A 25,328-nucleotide genomic window follows, 5' to 3' on the forward strand; every position below is an offset into this window, starting at 1 on the left:
TGATCCAAGCCGAAACACAATCGATTGATTGATCATTCAAATAAACATGCTCTGAATATGTACGCAGCCTACAAGTGGGCCCTGATCCTGAAAAGATTGGGAACCGCTGTAATAGACCGTATCGCAATATTTTGTTTGATTATTATTTTTAAATACAATATCTGTAATGTCCTACCTGCCATACATACTGACAAACATGGAGAAAGAAGCGAGATGAGTGTGGAGAATGCATGATGGTGACAGTGAAACTAAAGCTAGCTCCTGCCACTCTCAAAGGATATTTGTAAGATGTATTGGCTTTAACTTACTTACTGCTAACATATTGGTAAACATTGTATCTGGATTACTGGATATGTTGGCATATTGTGAGTTACCTGCCAACTCGCCTGCATTGTTCTACCCAACCCAAGACACGCGTACACAACCATGGACATACTTACCATGCATGTCTGGCTGTGACATTGTCGTGTTGGACTACTGTAGCCTGGTTAATAAACCAGACCGAATCAGCCGTTGGCAAAAATAAATTGCCTACCAGCGGATTACGGTCTGGCGAGGCTCAGTAGCACGCCTCTTTCCTACAACCGAGAACAGGTCGGGCCAATCGGGACACGGTATGCAATATGGGCGGGCTTTGGTACAGTGACGTTCAATGCTTGAGACCTTTGACTGACAGTAGCTCTGACCAATTGCGTCAAAGAGAAAATGTTTGAACCCGTCCCCCGGGAAATGAAATCCAAGTGGAGCCAGCCCAGACTAATATACCGCGACAGTGTTGTGTGATATTAGTCTGGCTTATTAGCCAGGCTAGGACTACTGGGCTTTACTTTATTTTGTCTCTCACTCATGTTTCTATTTCTGGCCTCCAACCTGAGCTTCACCTTTCTGTCCTGCTCTCCCGAATCACACAGCAGCACATGCTGAGACGAGACCACCACAAAAAATACATTTGAAACAGGCCTGTAACATGTATGCAGTGTGGGTAAACCCCAGGTACTGTAGAAAGAACAGGTGGTTCCAAATGGACCTTTTACGGGGTTCTTGAAATTCAAAAAAGTTTGAGAACCACTGAGACGGAACATAATGGCAGTAGGGTCTCAGGGTTTGACCCTACATAGCTGTATCATGTTCTACAGCTAGTGCTACAGACAATTACATTTGACTTTGGGTTTCTTCCCTGGTGCGATGCCTTCCTCTGTATACTAATACGTTCACTGACTGCAATTATTCTGTAATTAGGCTCTGTTTTGTTATTGTGTTTGCACGTGTGTCCGTCTGTCTGTCTGTCTGTCTGTCTGTCTGTCTGTCCTTGCCGTCTGTGTCAGTCTGTGTCAAGTATTGCTTATATATTTGGAAACAAATGGACCATCAGCAAGGCTATTGATTCTGGCAGTCAGGATGGAGGAATTGATTTTGGCATCTACCAAAATCAGACACGGTTTCAGCCACAATAACCTGCAGTGGAGCCTGAAGAGCATTGTGCCACTGGCTGTCCACATGTTAAGCACTTGAGCAAGACAGGGATTTGTCAGATACAGTACAGAACTGTGTGTGTGGGGGGGGGGGGGGGGGGGGCAGCGTTCTTGAACACTCATACACTGAGCTCTCTGCCGAAGGTGAGAGCCCTACCTACTGAGCTAGAGCTATCTGTACAGTCCTATCAGTTGTTGTATTGTTAACAGCATCATTCAAGAAGGCAATTAGCAAATATACTCTGAGTACCAACGCATAAGTACTCAAACAGATCTACACGCTCATAACACGTCACATCACAGATCAGCTTTGTAACCATTTTTGTATTAACAATACAATCTGCATGAACAATAACTAAAGCTATCAAATGCATGTAATTGTAGTGGGGTATAATAAATTAAAAACCACACCTACCATCAGTTCCCAGGACTTCCAGCAAACTTGCAGCACCAAACCAAGTTAATCGTCATACACTGAGTTGGCAGTGCCCAGATTTGAACCCATGACTTTGTGCTCCAAAGGCGGTAGCTCTTCATACTGTGCTAAAGCTATCCAGACACAATAGAGCGTCGCAGTCCCGCCCCCTACCATGGACCAGGAAATGAATTTTTCCCATAGACATTTCAGAAAGTATTTATTTAAAGACGGTTACGCCGCGGACAAAGCCAACTCGAGTCGTGACAACTCATGACAACACAAACAATATTTTGGACCAAACAAATAATTACAAAGAAGAAAAACAACAAAAAAAGTGTTGTAACCTGCCGTTTTTTTCTTCTTTCTAATAATTTTTTCGGCCCCAAAAATTGTGTTTGTTGTCATGATTTGTCACGACTCGAGTTGGCTTTGTCCGCGGCGTAAACGTCTTTAAATAAATACTTTCTGAAATGTCTATGAGAAAATGAACGGAGAATCATTTCCTGGTCCATGGTAGAGGGCGGGACTGCGACGCTCTATCAGTTGTTCTATATAACAGCAGAATCATTCAGTGTTTGTGATGACAATTATGTGTGTTCTGGTCCATTATTCATTACGACAGTGTGTTCGCTGTTCATGTTTTCACATACAAACATATCTTCAACTGGGATTTCAGATAATGGTCCATAGATTGTGCTACCATACTGTAAAGTTGCATAAGCATATGACGCTGCATGTATGTATTAGGGGCAACAGAAGATTCATTGCCGACGGTCAAATGGTTCATGAGCTGTGTGGTCAAAGTTTGCATTTTCAATTGAGTGCTATAGGGCCACCCTTTGGCCAATGGTTGTGGGCTTCGCATCCTTACAGTTTGGCATTGCCCTCTACCATATTTCCAAATTTCGCGAAAACCGACTGCACGGTTCTGCCAGAACTGCTATTTTTGTCGGAAGGAGAATGAGAAGAAAAAAACTAACAATAACAATAAAGGACCAAGTCCTTTCAGGACTGCTTGGTCCTTTAATAATATAAAATTAAAACATGTACCTCACTCCCCCACAGGAATAACAAATAATTTCAGATGCAATTGGCTGTCTCATTGCCGTCTCTCATTTGGTTTGACTGGGACTCATGCGTGGGTGATCGTCGAGAATGCAAAGTGCTCATCTACCACCCACAACTCTATCCCCCTTTCTCTCTCGCTCTCGCTCTCTCTTGATCTCATATAACTGCCACATTGCATAGTCATGCTATTGATTTAGCTAGGAGACCTAATAGAGTAGTTATTCTGCAGTGCATATTGACGATAAAAATTATGAAATAATACTATATATATATATATATATATATATATATATATATATATATATATATATATAATTTGACTCGGGAGTCGGGACCCATAAAAGTAGGGGTGCTCCGATTAGGTTTTTTGGGACCGATCCCGATCCAATCGGAGCACCTTTTAATAAAAAAGTGGTCCCACAAAAATAGGTCCCGACCCACTGTTGGGGAACCATTGGCCTAGAGTACTGATTTTAGAAGTGGTCTGAAGGAATCCCTGAACTTGTAAGTCAAACAACTTGACCCCTCCTCCTCCTCTCCATGCGGTGCACGCAGCGCATGCGGCTGGCTGTCAGCCATGTGACTGTTATCTGTGAATGGCTGCTATTCTTATGAAGTTATAGGGTTAGATAAAGACATCTCTAATCAGTCCAATGAATGGTCACTGTGTGGATTGAAGGTCGGGGAATACCCTGCAACTGCCCCCAAAGCGGGAAATGAGGAAATGAGTGCTGCATATTTTATATAATATAGAAATTAAATCAATAAATCACAACATGTGCCTTATACCAATGGTTCTCATAAGGGGGGTCCGGGGACCTCCAGGTGTCCTTGAGGGGCTTTCCAGCTAAATGTGTTAATATAGATTCCCAAATGAGTTTAACCACTCTAACCCTATAATATGCATACTAGGGTTGCTGACTGTACAAGCTCACAAGTGAACTTCTAAATCTGCAGACATTTCTGCAGGATTTTCCTGGCAGAATGTAATGTAATATACCAGTACAGTAGCACAGGGAGAAACTGAGAGTAGCATTGTTGTGGTGTTTGTAGTAAAAGCTGAGGCTAATCTCAGCAGGTAATTGAGCATGCATGTGCCGGTCAGATGGGACCAGCAGAGCTGCCGGTGTTCGTTAGCAGGTGTGGGGCTAATTATGTGCTGTGATTGGCCTCAGGGCTGCAGTGGGGGACATGTGTGGTGAAACCATCCTTGAAAGGCAATAAAACGGGCAGACATCAAGGAAGAGAAAGAACATCCGCACACTAGTTTCTAGAGCTCCGATTCTTACTTTATTTACTACTACTACTAGGGATGGGTATCGTTTGGATTTTTGCGAATCCGGTACCGATTCCGGTTCTGCTTATCGATTCCGGTATAAAATAACTTAAATAAGAGGTCAAATGTTTATTTAACCAAAAAGCTCAATGTCAATTTAAGACATGTATAATGAATAGTATAACATCCTCTCCTTTATTGAGCCATTTGTGGATAATATAGTGATTCTTTTAAATATAATATCTATTCTGTATTTACCCAGGGCAATAGTGTTGTAGGCTACTTCTCTTATTACCAATAACAAATAAAAGCATGTATGCAGTGAAGACTCTGGCAAGGCGCAAGATTCCTGTCCCCTCTCTTAAAAGTTTCCTCCCATAAAGTATATAGTCTATTACCTACTAGGTCTTCTTCATCAGGCAAATATTTCAATATTTGCCTGATGAAGACCTATTAGGTCGAAACGTTGCAATTTGTTGACTCTAAATAAAGTAAGTCTCTGAGCTCTAGAAACTAGTGTGCAGATGTTCTTTCTCTTTACTTCCTTGATGTTTGCCTTGATGCCTGACATCCAGCACCTGGCCTAAATATAGGCATTGAGATGTGCACACAATCTTCTCAATACAACGGGCAGGACACTGGGTAGATGATGTGATGTGTAGGGCTGGGAGATAGGGCTAGAAATTACATCTTGTATCTGGATAGTACATGCAACACACACTACTAGATACCCATTAGGTTTGGAGTAGGGCTCTGCAAGTATTCACCAATAATAGAACCAATAACTGACTGATCTTGCTCATATAAGTAAATTGAATAATAATTAAGCAAGATTTGTTTTTCTTATCAATGCATCGACACAAAACATTCTAATTTATCGACTACATGTATTAGTCTGATTAACCACTGAAGCCTCTATTATACTTCATTGTTTGTACTGTACAGTGGTAGTGGTCAAAAATAGCTACAATCTACAAGCTAGTAATGTGACTATTTTTCTTTTATTAATAATCGTTCAGTAATGGTAATCGAGGCCATGGTCTACCATGATTTTACAACGGCTAAGAGGGCCTCACGTCACCACGCCCTTGTCAAATCCACAGCTTGTACATTGGCTATTTTTTGTGTGCAACACCGGCACAACGAAGTACATTACCCTTTAGGTAGCAGGTGTGGAGCTAATTATCTGCTGCAGAATGGCCTCAGGGTTGCGCTGGGGATAGTGTGACACTAATGTCCAAATATTGCCATCTTCATTATCATCACATCTTCATATTTTGTGTGCGTGCGTGCGTGCGTGCGTGCGTGCGTGCGTGCGGGCGGGCGTGCGGGCGTGTGTGCGTGCGTGCGTGTGTGTGTGTGTGTGTGTGAGCGAGCGACAGGGAGGTTGTCTCCCTCCTGCAGTGTGGATGACAGCCCTGACACATTATTTCATTAGCTTGTTCATTCTCCACTCTGCAGGGTCTTTCCCAGGTCACTGTATGGTGACAGCAGGCTGGTGCATGTGTGTGTGGACCAATGTAGGTGTGTGCTTGCATGTGTCTGTGTTTCTGTTTACAGTTGTGATGCATTGTGAGCTTGTACATGTACTATTTCTGTTATGATTTTTTTATAGGGTTGTCCCGATCACGTTTTTTTTGCTCCTGATTCCGATCATTTGATTTTGAGTATCTGCCGATACCAAATTTTCTCGATCCGATATTTATATTTTTGTAGAACTTACACTTATGCCAAAATCACAGACAATATCCAGTCTAATATCATGATATGAATATAATAATGATACTAGGGTTGTCCCAATCACGTGATCGGATCGGGACAACCCAATTTCTTTTTTGTAAATGTATTATCTGACCTGTGCAATTTTTTTATGAATCCTAAAAGAAACATGTTAAATGGCAAAAACACAATTAAATCGTTAATCAAAATTTTGACAATCGTTAACGGAAATGTCATGATCGTGACACGCGTGTGTGCATGCTTGCGTTTGTGTGTGTGTGTGTGTGTGTGTGTTTGTGCGCGCACGCGTGCCTGTGTGTAAATGTCAACAAAGGCATGAGTGTGACAGAGCTTGGCACACAGATGGTTGTCCTGCCGTTCTCAGATCCTAACACAGCATGACACAGGAACACAACGCAGAGAGAGGCAGACGGACGGGAAGAGAGAGAGACTTTGAGACAGGAAGAGAGACAGAAACATGAGAAAACGAGTACAAATATGAATGTCATTGCATAATGCATATTAACATTGGATTGAAATGAACTAGTAGGGAGAGAGTGTAAGTAAGTAAGTACATTTTATTCATATAGCACTTCTCACAGAGAAAAAAGTGCTTTACATACAGAAAATAAAAGCAGAAATAAAACAAGGAAGTTCATACAAAACAGAAAGAGGTCTATACAATCAAGACAGCAAATAATACACGAAACAAAAACAAAACAAACAAACAAAAACACAATCAGACATCCGGAAATGCCTGAGTAAAAAATAGTGGTGGAACATCTTTCACTGGACATTCATGCCTCCAACTTCCTTTAGTGTTTACTTGACTGGTAGGAAAGTCTCTTCTTGTTCCACTGGCTCCAATGGAAGTCAATTCAGCATGTCACAGTCAGACCAGATCAATTATTATAATATAGAGGCCTGTTACTGAACAAGCAATGATTACTAGCAGAATATAGTGCTTTAACCTTTTAACAAAAACCTTTTAATTGTAAACCAAAAAATAACCACTTAAGCATCTGTCCAATGAGTAATGTCAGTGTTTAGTTAAAGAAAGCCAATTACAAATTTCTACAGCCGCACACATTTCACACTGTTCGCTCCCTGTATTCCTTTTTATCTCTCGGAGTACAGATATACTAGCTGGCTTGTCCCTCCTGTCTGTCCCCCTGGTAGCCTGCCATTGCTGCCTGGCCTCGCAAATCCCTCTGCAGTTGCTAAGGAGCGCGAGTGGGCTGCTACAGTACTTGGCGAGAGTGAAACCTTGCTGACGCCGCTGTTCTTTCTGTTCTGTTCTGTTGTGTTCCAACCTCACCTAATTACAGTCATTGGTCAGCTTTGAAAGTAATCACCCCTCTATGCTTCAAGAAAGGCACATCACCTATGTAACACATCAGTAGGTATGCTGCCTGGCAAAGCAATGACACTATAGAGACTTTAACCAAAGTACTACACAGAAGGTGACCAGACATCCCGGTTTAAGGCTGAGCTGAGTCTCAGGACTCCCAGCCAATATCTCTAAAACACTAATATGTCCCAGTTTTCCACATTCACTACAACATTGTCCCGGTTTTTAAAAGTCCGGTAATAGTTGTTTTGAGTGGTTGCATAGGCGCTTATCAGGTTCTTTTCATGTAGGCTGAACATGCTCACATAACCAATCAGAAAACATGAACAAATGCATCGTGAGTCTGTTTGAATTTTAACGCTGAGACTGATGTTTGTCGTTGCCTGTATTCAACACCTATGCTACAGTATACATGCTGTGCATGAATGGGCGCACGTGCACGATGAACATGCAAATTGATTTAAGCCAGGGAACCAAAATCCGACTTAATCTTCCTCAAGTAGGTTAATTGAATATTCTAGAAGCAGGTTGTTTGTTTTTTATATATTTATATCATATATGTCAACAAATAAACATGAAAGAAATTCTAATAGATGCTATTATAATCGACTAAGTCGATTAGTCTGCTTAACCACTCACTGTATTATACTTAATGGTACAATGGTGCCGTGTAAAATTGGCGATCTACAAGATCACATTGCGGCGCGGCACGTTGCGTGAGCTTGTAGATCTTCCATTTTCACTATTTTGTGTTTTAATCGTTCATTGATCGTAACCGAGGCAAAAGTTTGAAATAACCGTGATATTGATTTGAAGTCGTATCGATCAGCCCTGGAATGTAGGAGGTGGTATCATTATCAGTGGACTCTGTTCCCCGTGTGAGGTAAGGATGTGACCTTCCTGTCAGAACAGGAAGATGGTGTGGTCCATCTGTCCAGGCAGACAGGAAGTGCAATGTGAGGTATGTGTGAATAGTGGACCTCACACATGAACAGTGCAATGTCTGAATGAATGACTCTTTAGTTTGCCTCATTTGCTTCTTCTTACTATATGATTTTGGTAATAATTATGTATTTAAAATCTATGCTTTAAAGATGGAGTGCCACCCTAAAACATGATCATCAGGTATTATTATAATATAAGGGGGAAGAACTTTTTCCAAAAAGTGTACAGTATTTGTTAAAATCATGCTTTTATGTGGACACCACCAGTTCATTAAGTATGCCTGGTTTGCCTAGTGGGTGGTGATGGGTGGTGATCCACCTGAACTGAAGCTGCACCCACAGCTGTAGTTGTATGATAAAGGGGGAGGGGTTAGGGGAGGGGCTGATAGTATGGCGTCACTATATTACTCTTTATTTCATTGGCCCGTTTGACTGTCAAGGGGTCAGCCTCCAGGAAGAAACCTTAAATACAAAGTCAATACACCATTGCACATAAAAACGACTCCAGGGTGTCTAATGAAGTACTGTCACCTCATAGACGCATGAAAAACTGGAAAAATACAAAAAAAGTGGCACTCCATCTTTAAATGACTTATAATTACATGCTAGAAGAATCATTGTGGATATAGCTGGATTTATGGTTCTTCAAGTTTAAAATAATCACACCACCTTAGAGAAACGTTGATGCTAATGTCCTTACAATGAAGACAATAATGTAGACATGGGGTGCCCGAAATGTAGATGGTGATCTACCAGTAGATCACAAAGGCTGTGCAGGTAGATCACATGAAATGCCCCAATATTTAACTTGAATTAAGGTGACTTCATTGATCGGCATTAAAATCAGCTCAAACCCACTATGCAATATTTTGTTTCAAGAGTGTTGCTGTGCACAAATGTCGGTAATCTAGCATTACAAATGAAATACAAAAAAACCCTACCTATTCCATTTCTCCCCATCTATTTCCCATTCCAAGTGCAAATTTGTCTTATATGTAACGCCAGCGCCGCTATTCCAACTCGGCTACATATCGGCTACATATTTAAACAATTTTCAGCAATGGTATAATATTTGTTTCGTGGACGTAGATCTAGTTGAGCTGGTGTAGACTAGTTGTTCTATGCTACAGGGACAGTTCACAAACTTAATTCCATGATTCAACTTAGGTAGGAGAGCCCTTTGTGTGGAACACAAAGAAGAAAAAAACTGTTTCCTGCTATGCCAGGGGTTCTCAACGTTTTTGGCCGGGGACCCCCGGAAATGCTTTGGCAATGTCTCGGGACCCCCGCCCCGCCCCCTCCCGACCCCCAATATAAATTGACTGCTACAATAACCTTAAACCATTTTGGGCGGGAACCCCTTTTGGTGTTTTAAGCATTGTTATAATTTAGCTATTGAAAAATAGCAGATCTACAAGCTCATAGCGCGCCACCGAGTGGCGCGCTACGAGCTTGTAGGTCTGCTATTTTTGAAAAATCGTGAAAATATATATTTTTTTAAACTTTTTTTTTTTTTTTTTTTTTTTTTGAAAATAATTTGGGGACCCCCTAAAATAATTTGGCGACCCCCAGAGGGGTCGCGACCCACGGGTTGAGAACCCCTGTGCTATGCTACAGTATGAAAGCAGCCTCTGGAAGGCAGGTGTGTTGACCAGGATATAATTACACAGAAAGCTCTGTAAACACAGTCTACAAGACTCATTTACAGTTAGTTGATGGGGGTAACTGACAGGCCAACTTCTTGGTTCCTGCACTGATTAAGTGATTGCTATTGATTGTACAGTACAGGCTTTGTTGGCTCAAGTTATCTGAGCTTATGGCTGACCTTCATAGTTCTGCTGTGTGTACGTGTGTCTTTATCCGGTTCTGTGTCTGGCTGTGTGTAAGTCTGTGTGTGCATGTGTAATCTTGTGTTTGTACAACAAAAGCTAAGCTTCAAGATGTGCGCTACATTTCGTAGTCCTGAAATGTGGACATTAGTTGGAAATGGGTTCCCTTGACTAGAGAGTCAGAGACCGACTGATGCCAGATTTTGGGCATCAGTGGCTAGTTAACAACTAAGTAGAACTCAGGCTGGTTGGTGTTACAAAGGAGAAAAAAGGCAACATTGCATAATACAAAATTGCCATCATAGGTGTGTGTCTGTGTCTGTGTCTGTGTCTGTGTGTGTGTGTGTGTGTGTGTGTGTGTGTCTAGAAGAGAGAGGGAAGAGGGTCAGAGAGCTAATGAGGTAGGACAGAGGGCTTTAATAGCAGAGTAGTGAACCCCCTCTGTTTGTTTGTTTGTCAGTTTTCTCTCTGTCTCTGTCTCTGTGGCTGGAGGCAGGGGTCAGCACCCTGTGGTATTTCCCAGCCTGTTAAGGTTGCATTGTTAGCAGCAGCTCTGTGCTTACAGTGTTCAGTCAGCCTTAGGGAATGACACAGAATGATCTGGCCATTTGTCAGTACGACAAATTGATGAAGGGCCATTAACTGCAGCCATTCAGCCACTGCAGCCATTTGTGCGTATATACATTGGATCCCCACAAAGGTCAAAAATCAGGGGAACACACATGCAATGTATTTTGCCTAACTGTTTAATTTATACTTTATAGTTAGAAAATTGCGGATCTACAAGTTCACAGGTTACATCGCAACGCGTTGTGAGCTTGTATCAGCCATTTTTGGCACAGGACTAAGTGTAAAACAGGCTCCAGTCACAGGAAAGGGATTATGTTTTCACACATGCACACGCACACGCGCACCTCCCAGGCAGATAAAGGTTGATCTTCCCTGCTTTGATGAAAGTGCATGCGTGGTGATGCTGTGTGTCAGCTGCCACCCCATCCATCGATGGGAGCTCAGAGGGAGTTTAAACCCTTAAGAACAGAAAGGAGGAAGGAAGCTTTGATCCCGCACTCAGCTGTGTGTATTGTAAATGTTCTGCATTTCTAGTGCCTTTAACCAAGTCGTTTATATAATTTACGTTACATTCAACTAGTCACAACACACAGATGGCAGAGGACACCTTGCAAGGCAGCAACCTGCTGATCATCAAACAGCAAAGACGTAGATAGAGGAAACTCAGACGATCAATAGATAAGGCATTGATCTAATGTCAACAATATAGTGGGGGACATTTGGCCCTCACATGTAGTGATACAACTACAAGTACGCACACACTCACGCACACACTCACGCACACACTCATGCACACACTCATGCAAGCTCACTCAATGTCAGTCACTGAGTATGGAGTGAATATGCAGGCCTGCAGGGAGGGAGTAGCTGCCATGAACATTTGTCAGACAACAATAGGCTGAGTTCAGTGAAGTGATCCAAGGATTTAAGAGTGCTAAGAACAGGTTATGATGAAAAGTAACTGGGATAATAGGAATAGGACGTAAGGATTGGCAAAACAATCGCTCATGCTTCATTCCTTAATCTCCAACCTTCGCACCTATACATTGTATTATTTATTACCCTAAAACTAAGCTCTAAAAACCCACAAAACTACATTTGTGAGGACATTGGATCACAAACATGGGAACACACGGGCAATGTGTCTAATGCCTAATGTTTCATTTATAGTCCTAAAATAGCCAATCTACAATATTGTGACAGGCCTAATTACAAGAAGCACCTCCTGTGTTAACAATTGGGTGGTATCACTTAACCCAGCACCCGGCTGGCAGCCACAGGGCATGGAGTGGGGTGGTTGCCAATCTCTGCCATCTGCCCCCCCCAGCCCCCCCCCCCCCCCCCCCCCCCCTCAGGGTACGTCACAGTGGGACAGCAGAGAAATGAGGCCTCTCTGTCAATGTCACTGCGCTGCTGTTTGGCGCCAGTGCCACGGACTGCCACCAGGCACTGTGCCAAGGTTACTTACCATGGCTGAATCCTCCTCCCGCCAGGCACAACACCCAACGGTAACTTTGTGGTTATTTACCTATTTCTGGCCTATTCGTGGCCACCTACAAAAATGTATGTGCGCAATTTTAAATGCATTTGAACATTTGCTGCAATTTTTTCCAATGGTTTTATATCAAGTGACGGCAAAATCTTTAAAAAGCTTTATCCCAAAAAGCTTTATCCCAACTTCCAAGCTAACCTTTCTGACTATTTCTGCCCGCAAATGCACAATTCGTATGGTTTTGTAAGGTCTCGTTTTTCTTTATTTGTACATACATTATTTGGTTTTGAGAGAGAGGGAGAAGGAGATCATTTTGGAAATAAAGTTATAGATTACCAGTGGACAATATTATGATGTTGAACACACACACACACACACACACGCACACACACAGTAAGCAAGCATGCCCCCTCTTTCCTTTTATCCAAACTGCCTCTCTAACAATGGAGTGTGCTCGTCACCAGCCCACGATACCTAATTTCCTTTCCACTTCCTGAAAGGCAGGAAGTGGCACGCCTTGTTGCATCTTCCCCAGGTGGGTGAGAGAGAGAGAGAGAGAGAAGAGAGCGAGAGATGGGGTGAGAGCCTGAGTCAGGGCAAAGTGGATCGGGTTCGGTGCAAGGAAATTTACCTTAAATGGTGGAGCCCTTATACAAGCTCACAACACATTGCAGATGGGACACATTGTGAGCATATACGTAGATCTGCTATTTTGGATCGCCATGCCTTCGCACAACAGAGCATGAATTTGGCATTAATGTACAGCAATACACATTGCTGTTGTAGGCCTATACTATTATTGACTTGTTGATACTGTGTTGATATTGTTATTGTTTCCTCATCTTTCTGCATCCTTCTAGTTCTACTATTAATGCTTTTAGTTATCTTGTTGCTACCCCATCGGATCTGTCTGTCTGTCAATCAGGCTTAGCAGTACACAATCATCATGTTAAGTGTTCTGTTGCTGTGTATTGTATTGATTATTTTATCCATGATGACACCTCTGAGGATAATTTAATTTAGTGATAAGAGGATGTATGTGTGTGCACGTACGGCGTGTGCGTGTGTGTGTGTGTGTGTGTGTGTGTGTGTGTGTGTGGGTGTGTGTGTGTGTGTGCCATAAAAGTATGGTGTACCATTTAGCAATAATATTGCTAAATAAAAGGTGAAGTGTGTGTGTGTGTGTGTGTGTGTGTGCCTGCCCCTGACTGTGTGCGTACTGTGTGTGTGCGTGGGATGTGTATCCTTTGAGGTTCCTCAAGTGCCTGTTCTCAGAAAAAATCAAAGCAGTTCAAAGATGTGCTGTACAATAGCAGCAGCTTGCACTGCTGCCCTCAGTGCTGAGCACATCCATCCCGGCCAAATGACACACACACTCACTCAGGTGGAAAGGAGGAACTAAGTACATTTAGTTACTCAATTACTGTACTTCGGTACAAGTTTGAGGTACTTTTACTTTACTTGAATATGTCAATTTTTCAATATTTATAAAACCCCCAGACGGTCACTATCCAAATGTTTCAAAAATATGGAAAACAGCAGATGTACAAGCTCACACCCAGTTGCATCACATTGTTTGACCCAATCGCTTCGATTACAACTTGATTCTTAAGTAGAGCCGATATGATTTCAAATGAATACCACAACTATTTCAAACTTTTGCCTCGATTATGATTCACAATTTTATTTTATAGTATGTTTCTCTCTGTCAGACTCATTTACAAACAAAATCTAAAGAAATATTGAACATTTTTTGTGTTGACTCGTTGATACATAAAACATTGATAGATAACACCACAAAAATAAACTTGCTTCTCGATTCATCTTTATTAATTAATCTTCATGAGCATGATTGGTTCTAAATGTCGGTTTTCGATATATTTTGTGTTAATTGTCCAGTCCTAGTCCCAAGCGCTGCTGGCAACATATTCTTTGTCTGCTCTCCAACTCTAGCTCCCTTCCTTAACCCCACCCATCCCACCCCTCTCTCTCTTCCTACTGCCTTTTCCTTCCTCTCTCTCTCTCTCTCTCTCTCTCTCTCTCTCTCTCTCTCTCTCTCTCTCTCTCTCTCTCTCTCTCTCTCTCTCTCTCTCTCTCTCTCTCTCTCTCTCTCTCTCTCTCTCTCTCTCTCTTCTTCCTCTCTCTCTCTCTCTCTCTCTCTCTCTCTCTCTCTCTCTCTCTCTCTCTGCCTCTCTCTCTCTCTCTCTCTCTCTCTCTCTCTGCCTCTCTCTCTCTGCCTCTCTCTCTCTCTCTCTTCTCTCTCTTTGTCCATCATTCCTCCACTGTACAGTATGGTGGGTGTTGGTCCTTCCTGCTGTTTTCTGTTGCAATGACATCATCAGCACCCTACCGTGTGTGTGTGTGTGTTGTGGAACACCGTCTGTAGGGCTGCAGCTATTCATTATGTGTATTAATTTTTTTCATCAACAACTTGGTTAACGACTTAAGCATTATTCAATACTATACAAATAAAAAAATCAAGGGCAATATAAATACAAAAAAATAATAACAATAATAATAAATACAATAAAATCACGATTTCTTAATATTCATATTATATAATCAATACAAATCATAGTGTTGTGCCAATTATCAGGGGGCCCACTTTCAAAATCCACCTGTCCCACCTATGGCGAATGGCTGCTCTCCCTGATGACACTCCAGTGCTCCCTGAAGGGAAGCACTTTATTTAAACGGTTGAATCATTTTGATTATTTTCTTTAACACAAATCGAGAGGTCCACGGCAAAATACATAACAGTTCGGGGGGTCCCTTGACATGAAAGGGGTTGAGAACCACTGCCGAATTAAAGCCAACATGTTGATGATCTGCACACTGTTCTTTCCTCTGCTGTAAGTAATGCTGTTCTCTTTCCTTCTCCTCTGCAGACCTGCCCATGGAGTACAACCCCTCTGACCATCCCAGAGCCAGCACCATCTTCCTCAGCAAGTCACAGACTGACGGTGATTACCTGCCCCACACACACACACACACACACACTCACTCACTCACTCACTCACTCACTCACTCACTCACTCACTCTCGCACACACACACACACACATGGTCCATATCACGTCAGTGTCATGGTCAGTTTTTTGGTCAGTATCTTGTCAGTCAGTATCACGGTCAGTATGAATGATACCTGTTGTGAAGTTGTCCGAGCAGGAAGCTGGGCATTCAATGCTGTAAAAGAGTGTCAGCTCTCAATATGATTATAGTTGAAGGTGATAAAAGTTAACACAAAGTATGCCAAGAACGCGGGGCCTCATTCTTCTCTCCATGACCCGCCTGTGCCAAGACGAGGGATCTCGTCTTTCTTTAAGCTGAGTGAAAATGATTGATCATGCAGTGTGAGTGTCCCTTCGCAATTTCACTAAACCCGGGTGAAATTTATCCGAACACCTGCCTGCCTGCAAAAAAAAGTGTTCTAGGGTTAAAAACACCACAGATATGACATTAAGGCTTGTCCGCGTGTCCAGGACAAGTAATAAATCACCTTACAAGTGCATTAACATTTTACTTACACAAGAGTCACTTAGACAAGTGACTCTTGGTTTCACTTTTTCTGTGACACTCCTAGCAGCCAACACTATTGTCTGGCATTATTGTCTGGCTTTCCTAATTATCACCATTCCAATATTGTTGACCACGTAGGCATTTAAACTTGTAGCACTGCATGTGTACTCACCCAATAATTAATTCCTAAGACTTGGAGTCAGATATTGTCCTCTAGTTTCATATCCATTTGAAAGTTCTGGCAGAAAATGTGTGTTAAGTAAAATATTTTACTAAATACACGTTTTCTGCCAGAACTTAAAATTAATATGACGAGGACATTCTGCTAACCGTGCGAGGATAGATGATCTATGGCTGTGTATTTGGAATGTATGATGAAATGTATGTCAGATCAGACATTCTAGGGCTATTAACTTATCTAATATTAAAACTAGGGTTGTCAAATTACCTGAGTTAACTGAGATAATTCATTTGTGAAATGAATTAGATGATCCATGCTTGGATGCCCCGCCCCATACATCCCATTGACTCTGCACTAGATCTGAATCTAGCCCTATCTGCATGGCAATAACCAACATATGTTGGTTACGGGGTGAGAGACAGAGAGACACCATCCTACCACACTGGATTTGTTATAAAGAATAAAAATATACATACATACGTATGTTAAATGTATATCCGCCTTCTGACATTTATCTTACCTTTCCCACAACAATATACAGAAGAACATGGCATATTTTGGACAGTTTGAATGGTGATTAATCATGATTAATTCATTTTGAAGCTGTGATTAATCTGATTAAAATGTGTAATCATTTGACAGCCCTAATTCAAACATTTATTCACCAGTAACTTACAGTTGGTTGATTTAAAATTGTGAATGGGAAATGTACTTGTCCGAAGGACAAGTGCCACAAAAGGTTAATGTCAAGCCCTGCAGACACTATCCAACCTCTGTGGTGATACGTGTTGTCGTTTGATTTGTAGTGCATCTGCCTCAGTTTTCAGCCTCAAGGCTGAGGTATCATAACCTGACTCCGCCAGATGGGGCAGCAGAGAGTACACAGCAACTATCCCGCCTATAGCTGCTGCTGATTGGCCAGGCCGTTTTGTGGCCGGGCATCAAGTCTGCCTGAGAGTTCCCAGATGGGAGCAAGGACTGTCTAAGAAGGACGAGACGCGAAGACCGTACGGGCGACGCCATGTTGCTTATGGTGCTCCATGGAAGGAAAGAAACATGCGCAGTTGAGACCAAGGAAGCTGAACGCGGAAGTGTTGGCTGCATATAGCCCATTGCGCATGTTTCTTTCCTTCCATGGAGCACCATAAGCAACATGGCGTCGCCCGTACGGTCTTCGCGTCTCGTCCTCTTTAGACAGTCCTTGGATGGGAGCAGGAGGGGGGAACCCAGTGTACTCTCTGCTGCCCCATCTGGCGGAGTCAGGTTAGAGGTATCAATCTGCTACTCTATACTCGCTATTATTTATCACAATGCTGCTGCTTGTTTGTGGGCCTAGTTGAGCAATATTAGCATTAGTGATTTGAGATTAATCGGCAAACACATCGGTATCGGCCGATATTGGCCTTAAACCAATTAATCGGTAATCGGTATCGGTAAAATAATTGGATTTAGCAGATATTTAATTTGATTATAATTATGTTGAAAAATAAATAAATAAAAAACCTGAAAAAGCCTTTTGTGATGAAGGCTGCAAATTATATCAGTGTTTTCTGGGGAAGCTTTCGAAAGGGTCAATAGTTGGAACATTTAAAAAAAAAATACTACATTCAAGCTGTTAAAAAGTTAGAATATGAGCCAACATTGCAATAATGGTTCATCCCTAGTTTTGGAATAAAGAGGCATTGCTTTTTTCAAATTCAGCCTTGTTCAGAATGGCGAAAATAATAATATTCGGTTATATCGGTTATCGGCCACATTTTCTCATCGGTACATCCCTAATTAGCATCTGAGTGCCTATACACGGCCAGCTCAGTGGCCTTGGGGTTGGAGTGTCCCTCCTGAGACTGGGATGTTGGGATTCTTTACACCGCCCCTCAGCGTCCTGGACATAAAAACCATACAAATGAGACTCAATGCCTCCCTGCTTGGCATTCGGCATCAAAGGTTGAATTGGGGTCCCTGTGACATATAGTTTCATGTCCAGGGGGTGTACTTGTGCAGCATGTGACATACTAGTGTCATGTCCAGGGGCTGTACTTGTAGGCCTACATCATGGCTGGGGGATGCACTTGTACACCAAGCCGCCTCATGCATAAATACATACATAATACATAAATAGGAGATAGGCTCCTGCCATGGGCCACATGGCTCAGGAAGGCTAATTACTTATCTATACACACTAAGCCCCAACTGACACCATATTTACCCTATTTAAGTATTAATGTAAATAACAGGGAAGGAATATGATCACCCGATTGTGGTATATCGATCTTATATTGATCTGATATTGGTCTCCAGAGCAAAAACATAAAAGTCCCCAGAGCAGAAGGTTGTGTGTATTCACAAAAAAGGTCGAGATCATGGATTATACAATGCTTGAAATCATCATAATCAAAGATTATGAAATGGTATCAGTTGGTACAGTCCTACCCTATTGCTATGAAAAGTGGCAAATTCATTGGTGTATTATCAGTGAAATGATACAGTATGCTATAGACAAACTGGCCTTTGTGTTTTTCAGTTGCTGTGGCCAATAAGAGAGGTAAGTATGGGTTTGTAGTGGGTTGGTATAGGCTGGTAGTCTTACTTGCTTACTGTGTGTGTGTGTGCATGCGTGTGCAGGCTTATCTGTTTGGAACCTGGTCTCCTGGTTTTTAGTCTATAGCTTCTGTGTGTAATTTGTCATCAAGGCCATGTGCCTAGCCTGTAGTTGAGGTGTGTGTGTGGGGGGGTGTGTGGGTGTGGGTGGGGTGGCCCATGGCGGTCCCGTGGCTAGTCGCGTTAGAATTGATCATACCTCCCGTTGTTGTCGATCGCCTCAGGGGTGTTTTGGCTACATCTAGCTACATCCATGGCGCCTGGTGCACCTTGAAATGTGATCCGTTGCTGCAAATCGCTGGGCGCTCTGATTTAATGGTCCTAAATACCCCCGGGTGTTCGGGGTGTTAATTGTGATATATTGATTTGAAGTCATACAGCCCTGGCCCTTAATTTTAACTAAACTTGTTCATGTCCAAGTCACACATGAAATACATGAACTGGAAACCCAACTTGTCAATCTGTGCGTGATTCATCACAGTACAATGATGTTTATGATGATAAAAAAACGGCTGGTTTTGCAACATAGGTTCAATACACAAAACAATATTTGTTTTGTGTATGCGTGCGTGAGTCTTAAAACACTGGGTTTCAAATTTATGGAATTTATTTGATTTTCCTTTGCTTAAAACTTTGAGTGAATGGCCGACTTGCAAACACGCCGATGCCATTCAATAATGTGGACTTCTATCTTTTATATAACTAGACCGGTGCCCGGGTGTAGAGCACCGAGTCGGTAACGATGGAAGTTGGAGATCCATTCCCCACACGGCTATGCAATACCCGTTGTACCCATGTTGTACCCATGTTTTAAGCAAAGGAAAATCTAATAAATTCCATAAATTTGAAACCCAGTGTTTCAAGACTTAGTAAAAATGGACGATCTGCAAGCTCACAACGCGTCGTTGTGTGCTTGTAGATCTGCTATTTTCACTAGTTTGGGTCCCGGGCAAACATCAAATCTCTCTTTTGGGGTCTGGACCTGAAATGGTTGGGAACCACTGAGATAGAGGTCATTCATTCATTCATTCATTCATTCATCCATCCATCCATCCATCCATCCATCCATCCATCCATCCATCCATCCATCCATTCATCCATCCATCCATCCATCCATCCACCTCATCTAGGAAGTGTTTCAGCTCTGTGTAGAGACAGAGAGGAGACAGGTAGCTAGTTTATTTATTTTGTACATTTTTCCAAAATGTTTTGTCTACGACATGCCTAATATACTGATTGATTATTATTAATCGATTGTTTTATTAAAGTATCTATTATATCAGGGGTTCTCAACGTTTTTGGCTGGGGACCCCCGGAAATGCTTTGGCCATGTCTCGCGATCCCCGCCCCGCCCCCCTCCCCACCACCAATACAAACTGACTGCAAAAATAACCTTAATAGAGAAAATATATCATAAATGAATACTGAAACCAGATATAATCATTAAGGAAAGTTTATGCATGCACCACGTACTATGGAAACTCTTAATTTCCATTTTTGAAATAATTTGGCGACACCCCAAAATAATTTGGCAACACATGGGGTCGCGACCCATGGGTTGAGAACCCCTGTATTATATCACTGTTTCACTTTCACCCCTAAATGTGAGCTTTTTGGATATTACTTCTTTGACTGCTGGTTACCCTGGGTACACACTGCCCCCTGTCTGTGCGGGTTGGGAATTGCATTGTTTAGTGCAGCATTGACTCCCATCTCTCTCTTTTTCTTTTTCTTTTTCAGTGCGAGAAAAAAGGAAGAGCTTATACATCAACCATGTGAGTATGACCTCCATGTTATTGAGCCTGACTTTTACTCAAGCATTTTCTGTTGTCAGTTGATTATTACATGGAGGTGGGCCTTACAGGGGCAATGTCACTTGAATAGTGGTTCTCAAATAAATCTCTAATTAACCCATTTAGGCCTGACGTCGAAATTTAAAAACAGTTTTCTGAAAAAAACATATGTTTCTGTATCAGTGGTGCTCAATATTTCATGTCAAGGACCCCAAACATCTGAAAATATGTTGTTCCAGGGACCTCCCCAGAAGCAAATATTTTAGTTAAAATGTTCACTCTGTAATAATATATATTCAAAGTTTTGAGGCCCATTTTCACGATTTTTCAAAAATAGCAGACCTACAAGTTCATAGCGCGGCACCGAGTGCCGCGCTATGAACTTGTAGATCTGCTATTTTTCAATAGCTAAAGTATAACCTAATGCTTTAAAACACCAGAAAGGGTTCCCGCCCAAAATGGGTTAATGCGAATTTGGCCAGGGACCCCCATGCAAGATTTGTTAAAAAATAAATAAAATAAAGATTTCGAGCTTGTAGAGCGTCTATTTTCAAATTGCCAATGTATATTATAGGGTTGAAGTGGTTAAAGTGATTTTGATGGAATATTTACTCATTTTACTGGGGAGTCCCTGGACCCCTTCAAGGACCCCTGGAGGTCCCCAGAACCCACTTTGAGAACCACTTTTCTAGGGCCTCTGTGCATATGATTATATTGTATGTATAGGCTAAACATTTTGTCAGTTCTATATAGGCTACTATGCAAAGATAAATAGTATTTCCTGAAACTATTTCAGTATTTAATCTTCGTTATAGTTTTGTTACGTTAGCTGTTCTCAACACACGTCTACTGATTATTACTGTTATTGATGTTGGAAAAGTTGGTAATTGAAGTTTTTTGTATTGTTTTTGCAAGTTCACGCACATATCGGAGAACAAGGTAATTTGGCCACCCTGTCTGTCTTTGTATGTTTTCCCTCTGTTCACAATGTCTGGCTGCAGGGGTCATCAATGTGTCTGTGGCAAAGTTTAGATTTTGAAAAAGATAAATTAACATAATGACAACATAATTATAATATTCTTATACTGTACGGTTCATGTAATGTGCAACAGAGGCTGTACTGATATAACACCCAATTATGGAAATGCCAGTTTCCAGGTTTATTTCGGAATAGCTGATTTAATTAATGTAGAAATTCTTGTTGTAACCACTGGAACAACCCTATAGCATCCCTATTCTGGGTGGAACAACACTGTAGAGTTTTGGTGTGTGTGTGTTTGTGTGTGTGTGGGGGGGGGGGGGGGGGGGGGACGAGACGACTGGCAAAGTGTAGTTGTAACTCAGGTCCAGTTCTCTAAAGCCCTAACCACACCAAAGGGTCACCATGCAACTCCTTGGGTCCAAACGGTTGCAAGGAGTTAACGCTAAAACCGTCTCTTTGTGTGGTTTGGGCCATTGAATTCCATGCGTTGAATCACTAGGGTCAACGTGGGTCAACGTGCAACAAGACATCACACCACAGGGACAACACTAAAAACCGTCTTGACCCTTTGGTGTGGTTATGGCTTAAGACTGGAGGCTTTAAGTGGTTTAACATGTGTAGTGCATTGGCATAGACACTATGGGACATTAGGAGCCCACTAGTATACATTTAGTGACTATTTGGTAATATTATTGACCACTGGTTTTGTACAAACATGTCCATCCCAAGCCGGCATGGTGATGACCCCTGCAGATCCGGTTACGCAATGGGTTTAATTAGATTTATGTGAGAACTTTTAATGAAAACAAAAATGTTTATACATCACATTAACTCTTGCACCCATATCACTTCGCTTCACTCATCATTTGAAGATGCGCCATGTCGACAAGCACCATGCCAAACAGATTGCTATAGCAAGGATTTAGCACCTCTGGTCCCCATGGGACCCCCAGGAATGGTTGTCTTTCTGTCCTAGCAGAGGCTGCTATATTGTGACAATGACATGCTGTGAGCTCTCTGTTAGGACAGAACATCAGCAGCCAGTAGTACTGGTCTCTCTAGTCTGAGGACCACGGCTGAACCTCTTGGAGCAGGGGTGGGCAACCACCTCTTTTTGATCTGCCAGGCCATCAAATAATGATTGGGTCATTGAGGTGATCAATAGACCAGATCAGAATGTTTGTTAACTAACGGGGATGTCGGGGTCGAATGTCTATGGATATCTACACAATATATACCGGTAATTAATAAAGTGTCCAAAACAGACAATAACGATATCAAGTGTCCTGTTCTTCCAGATATAAGGTTAATGAAAAATGCTGCTCCAATACGACGATGCCGGCGTTATCTACCCAGAAATAAAGTTTTGGTTGTGGTGATGTCACAATGATTCGGTCTATTGAGGTTGTCAAAAACGACAATTATTAACCATTATTGTTTGATGTACTGTACATAAAACATGTATTTATTCCCTTATTTACTTATTCTATGAGTCTTTTAATTAGCAGCCTTACCGGTCGGTTTTTTGTGCCTGAAAATTCTGCCCACCCCTGGACTAGAGCATCATCTCTGCTCCTCATCTGCACATCAATCATCTAACCGCTCTGTAGTGCTGACGGTTAGCCTCACTATAGTGCCTCCACACATTTCTCACAGAGTGGGTGAAACAGTCACAACAAATATGTCATGAATATATAAAATGTTAACGGTACTGTAAGCTTGTGATTAGGGATGGATTGTGTGTATTCTCTGTAATCATCATCATCTAGAAACATGTGACCCATAGGTCACAAGAGGTTGACAGGGGAAGAGTATTTATAAAGATAATAAAATGGGAAGTTCTATGTTCTATGACATTTTTCTGAGGACCTGGACAGATTAGATCTATAGTCCTGTTGTTAACTTAACTGGAGGCATCAGAGGTGTGTGTGTGTGTGTGTGTGTGTGTGTGTGTGTGTGTGTGTGTGTGTGTGTGTGTGTGTGTGTGTGTGTGTGTGTGTGTGTGTGTGTGTGTGTGTGTGTGTGTGTGTGTGTGTGTGTGTGTGTGTGTGTGTGTGTGTGTGTGTGTGTGTGTGTGTGTGTGTGTGTGTGTGTGTGTGTGTGTGTGTGTGTGTGTGTGTGTGTGACGTTTGTGACGTTTGTGTGTTTGTTTTCTAGCACCATCCTGGCGCAGTGAGGAGGAAATACAGCTCGTGTTCGACCATCTTCCTGGATGACAGCACCGTCAGTCAGCCCAACCTCAAGTACACCATCAAATGGTAAACCACCACAGGCATAGCTGTGTTCCTATATGCAGATTATGCACACATACATACAAGTCTGTTGCACAGATGTAAGGAAATTAGAGAACATAGCCAACCTACAAGTGTTTAGATGTGTTTTCTGCTATTTTTGAAAGTGAAAGTTACTGAGTCTTTCTGTGGGGTTTATCAATATTTAACCAATACTAACAAGAGCTTGTGACTAAATAATAACCATATTGGATCCATTGGTGTGCAGATACATTTTCTCATTTCCTGAAAAGTTTTCTTTTGGACATACAAGGTTTCCACCCGACAGCGATGCTACAGTAGGCAATAACTGTGTGTTGAATACAATTTGCTATTTATTCCTGTTGATATGGGCTCTAGGGGCCTTATCTTATCTTATCCCTAAACTTATTTGCCATTTTTTACTATTTTGGAAAGCATTTCAAAATAGTTCAACTTGCCGATCTACATCGACATGCTGTGAGCTTTTAGATTGGCGCAAGATATAGCCCCATTAATGCATTTTGACGCACTCTGTTTGCCTTCACAGCGTATCTCTGGCTATCTACTACCACATAAAGAACAGGTGAGAATTAGGATTTTTCTCATAACCAGCTAAGTTAGTGGTTCTCAATCTTGTCGTTTAGTTTGAAAAGTAATATCATGCAATTATGATTGGAGGATGAGACCCAACCAAGTTCAGGACTTAGTTCCATTGTGGTCCTCTCTACAATGAACACAAATGTATGTGTCATGTACAATAACAATAATACAAAAGAAACTTGAAACAACATGAAATACATTTTGTAAGGACCCCCAAATTATTGTATTTGGCCCCATCTGAAAATATCTTGTGCCAGGGAGGGACGAATGTTTCAAGATTTCTTTGGAAATGGTGGATCTACAGGCTCACAACACGTCACATCGCAGCGGGTTGTGAGATTGTAAATTGGTTTAAATGGTAAAACTGAACCGATGTGTTAACTCAAAGAACATCATCATAAAAGAACGACCTTTTGAAGACAAAAGTGACGACCAAGCTCACTGAAAATACAGCAGCCGGCTGCCCCGTCCCCCACCCCTGCTCCATCCAAATGCCACGCTCTTTAGATGGGCCTACTGTGAGATTCTGATAGGTCCGTGACGTCTCGACTTAATAGAGTTATTTTTTTCAGGCTGCTGTGGACTGTTTGATCAATGTGAGAGATTAGAGTGAGCTTGATTTGGACATTGGATCAGCAGAAAATAGACTTAAATTAGCCTTTTCACTTGAAAGAATAAAACTCCCTGTTCCTACATAGATTGCGTCAAAGTATTGTATTTTTGGAAGCATAATGGGTCACTGACTGTACTCTGAATAGATACAATTGTACGGAGCAGACGCTGCCAAAAAGATAATCTCTGCAAAGCAAAGTTACTAATTTGTGGTGGCAGTTTGGCAAAAGAAAAACATCAATCGTCAAGATATCGACAGAACAAAAGCTGACACAGCTTTAAAGCTTTATATCAGCTGGATGGCTGCAAGCCAGTACTGGTTCCCAAAATGGGGTCTGGGGACCCCTAAGGGTCCTTGAGGACCTCTAATTTGCTGTTAAAATTGGACTAAAAACCTTTTTCTTCTTCTTCTTCTTCTTCTTTTCTCTCCTTCCAGAGAAGTCGAGGGGAGAACGATATTAGACATATTTGACGAGAAACTCCACCCGCTCTCGGTAAGTACAGCTTCTGTGAAGATAATTTACCCTGAAACATTCTACCCCCATACTGCAAAAACATCATTCATGTATACAAAATATTGTCGTTACTGTTGGGCAGAAATCACGTGTTTTTGAGCTTGTAGAACTGCTACTTTTGCTATTTTTTAATTTAAA

General features: G+C 41.8%; 1 protein-coding gene across 2 annotated transcripts in view; it reads left to right on the forward strand.

The window, feature by feature from the left end:
- The window catches only part of ccny (cyclin Y), a 60,983-nt gene that overhangs the window by 11,489 nt on the left and 24,166 nt on the right, over window positions 1-25,328 (forward strand). Inside the window, exons 2-8 of one of the 2 annotated variants that reach the window (XM_079489221.1) lie at window positions 15,028-15,102; window positions 18,360-18,380; window positions 20,177-20,211; window positions 21,145-21,168; window positions 23,369-23,469; window positions 24,011-24,046; window positions 25,112-25,169. In XM_079489221.1, the coding sequence (XP_079345347.1) occupies window positions 15,028-15,102; window positions 18,360-18,380; window positions 20,177-20,211; window positions 21,145-21,168; window positions 23,369-23,469; window positions 24,011-24,046; window positions 25,112-25,169 (350 nt within the window). The remainder of the gene's footprint in view (window positions 1-15,027; window positions 15,103-18,359; window positions 18,381-20,176; window positions 20,212-21,144; window positions 21,169-23,368; window positions 23,470-24,010; window positions 24,047-25,111; window positions 25,170-25,328) is intronic. The other variant, XM_079489222.1, reaches the window with a different exon arrangement.

Source organism: Electrona antarctica (assembly GCF_951216825.1).
Source record: "Electrona antarctica genome assembly, chromosome: 20".
NCBI classification, from domain to species: domain Eukaryota; kingdom Metazoa; phylum Chordata; class Actinopteri; order Myctophiformes; family Myctophidae; genus Electrona; species Electrona antarctica.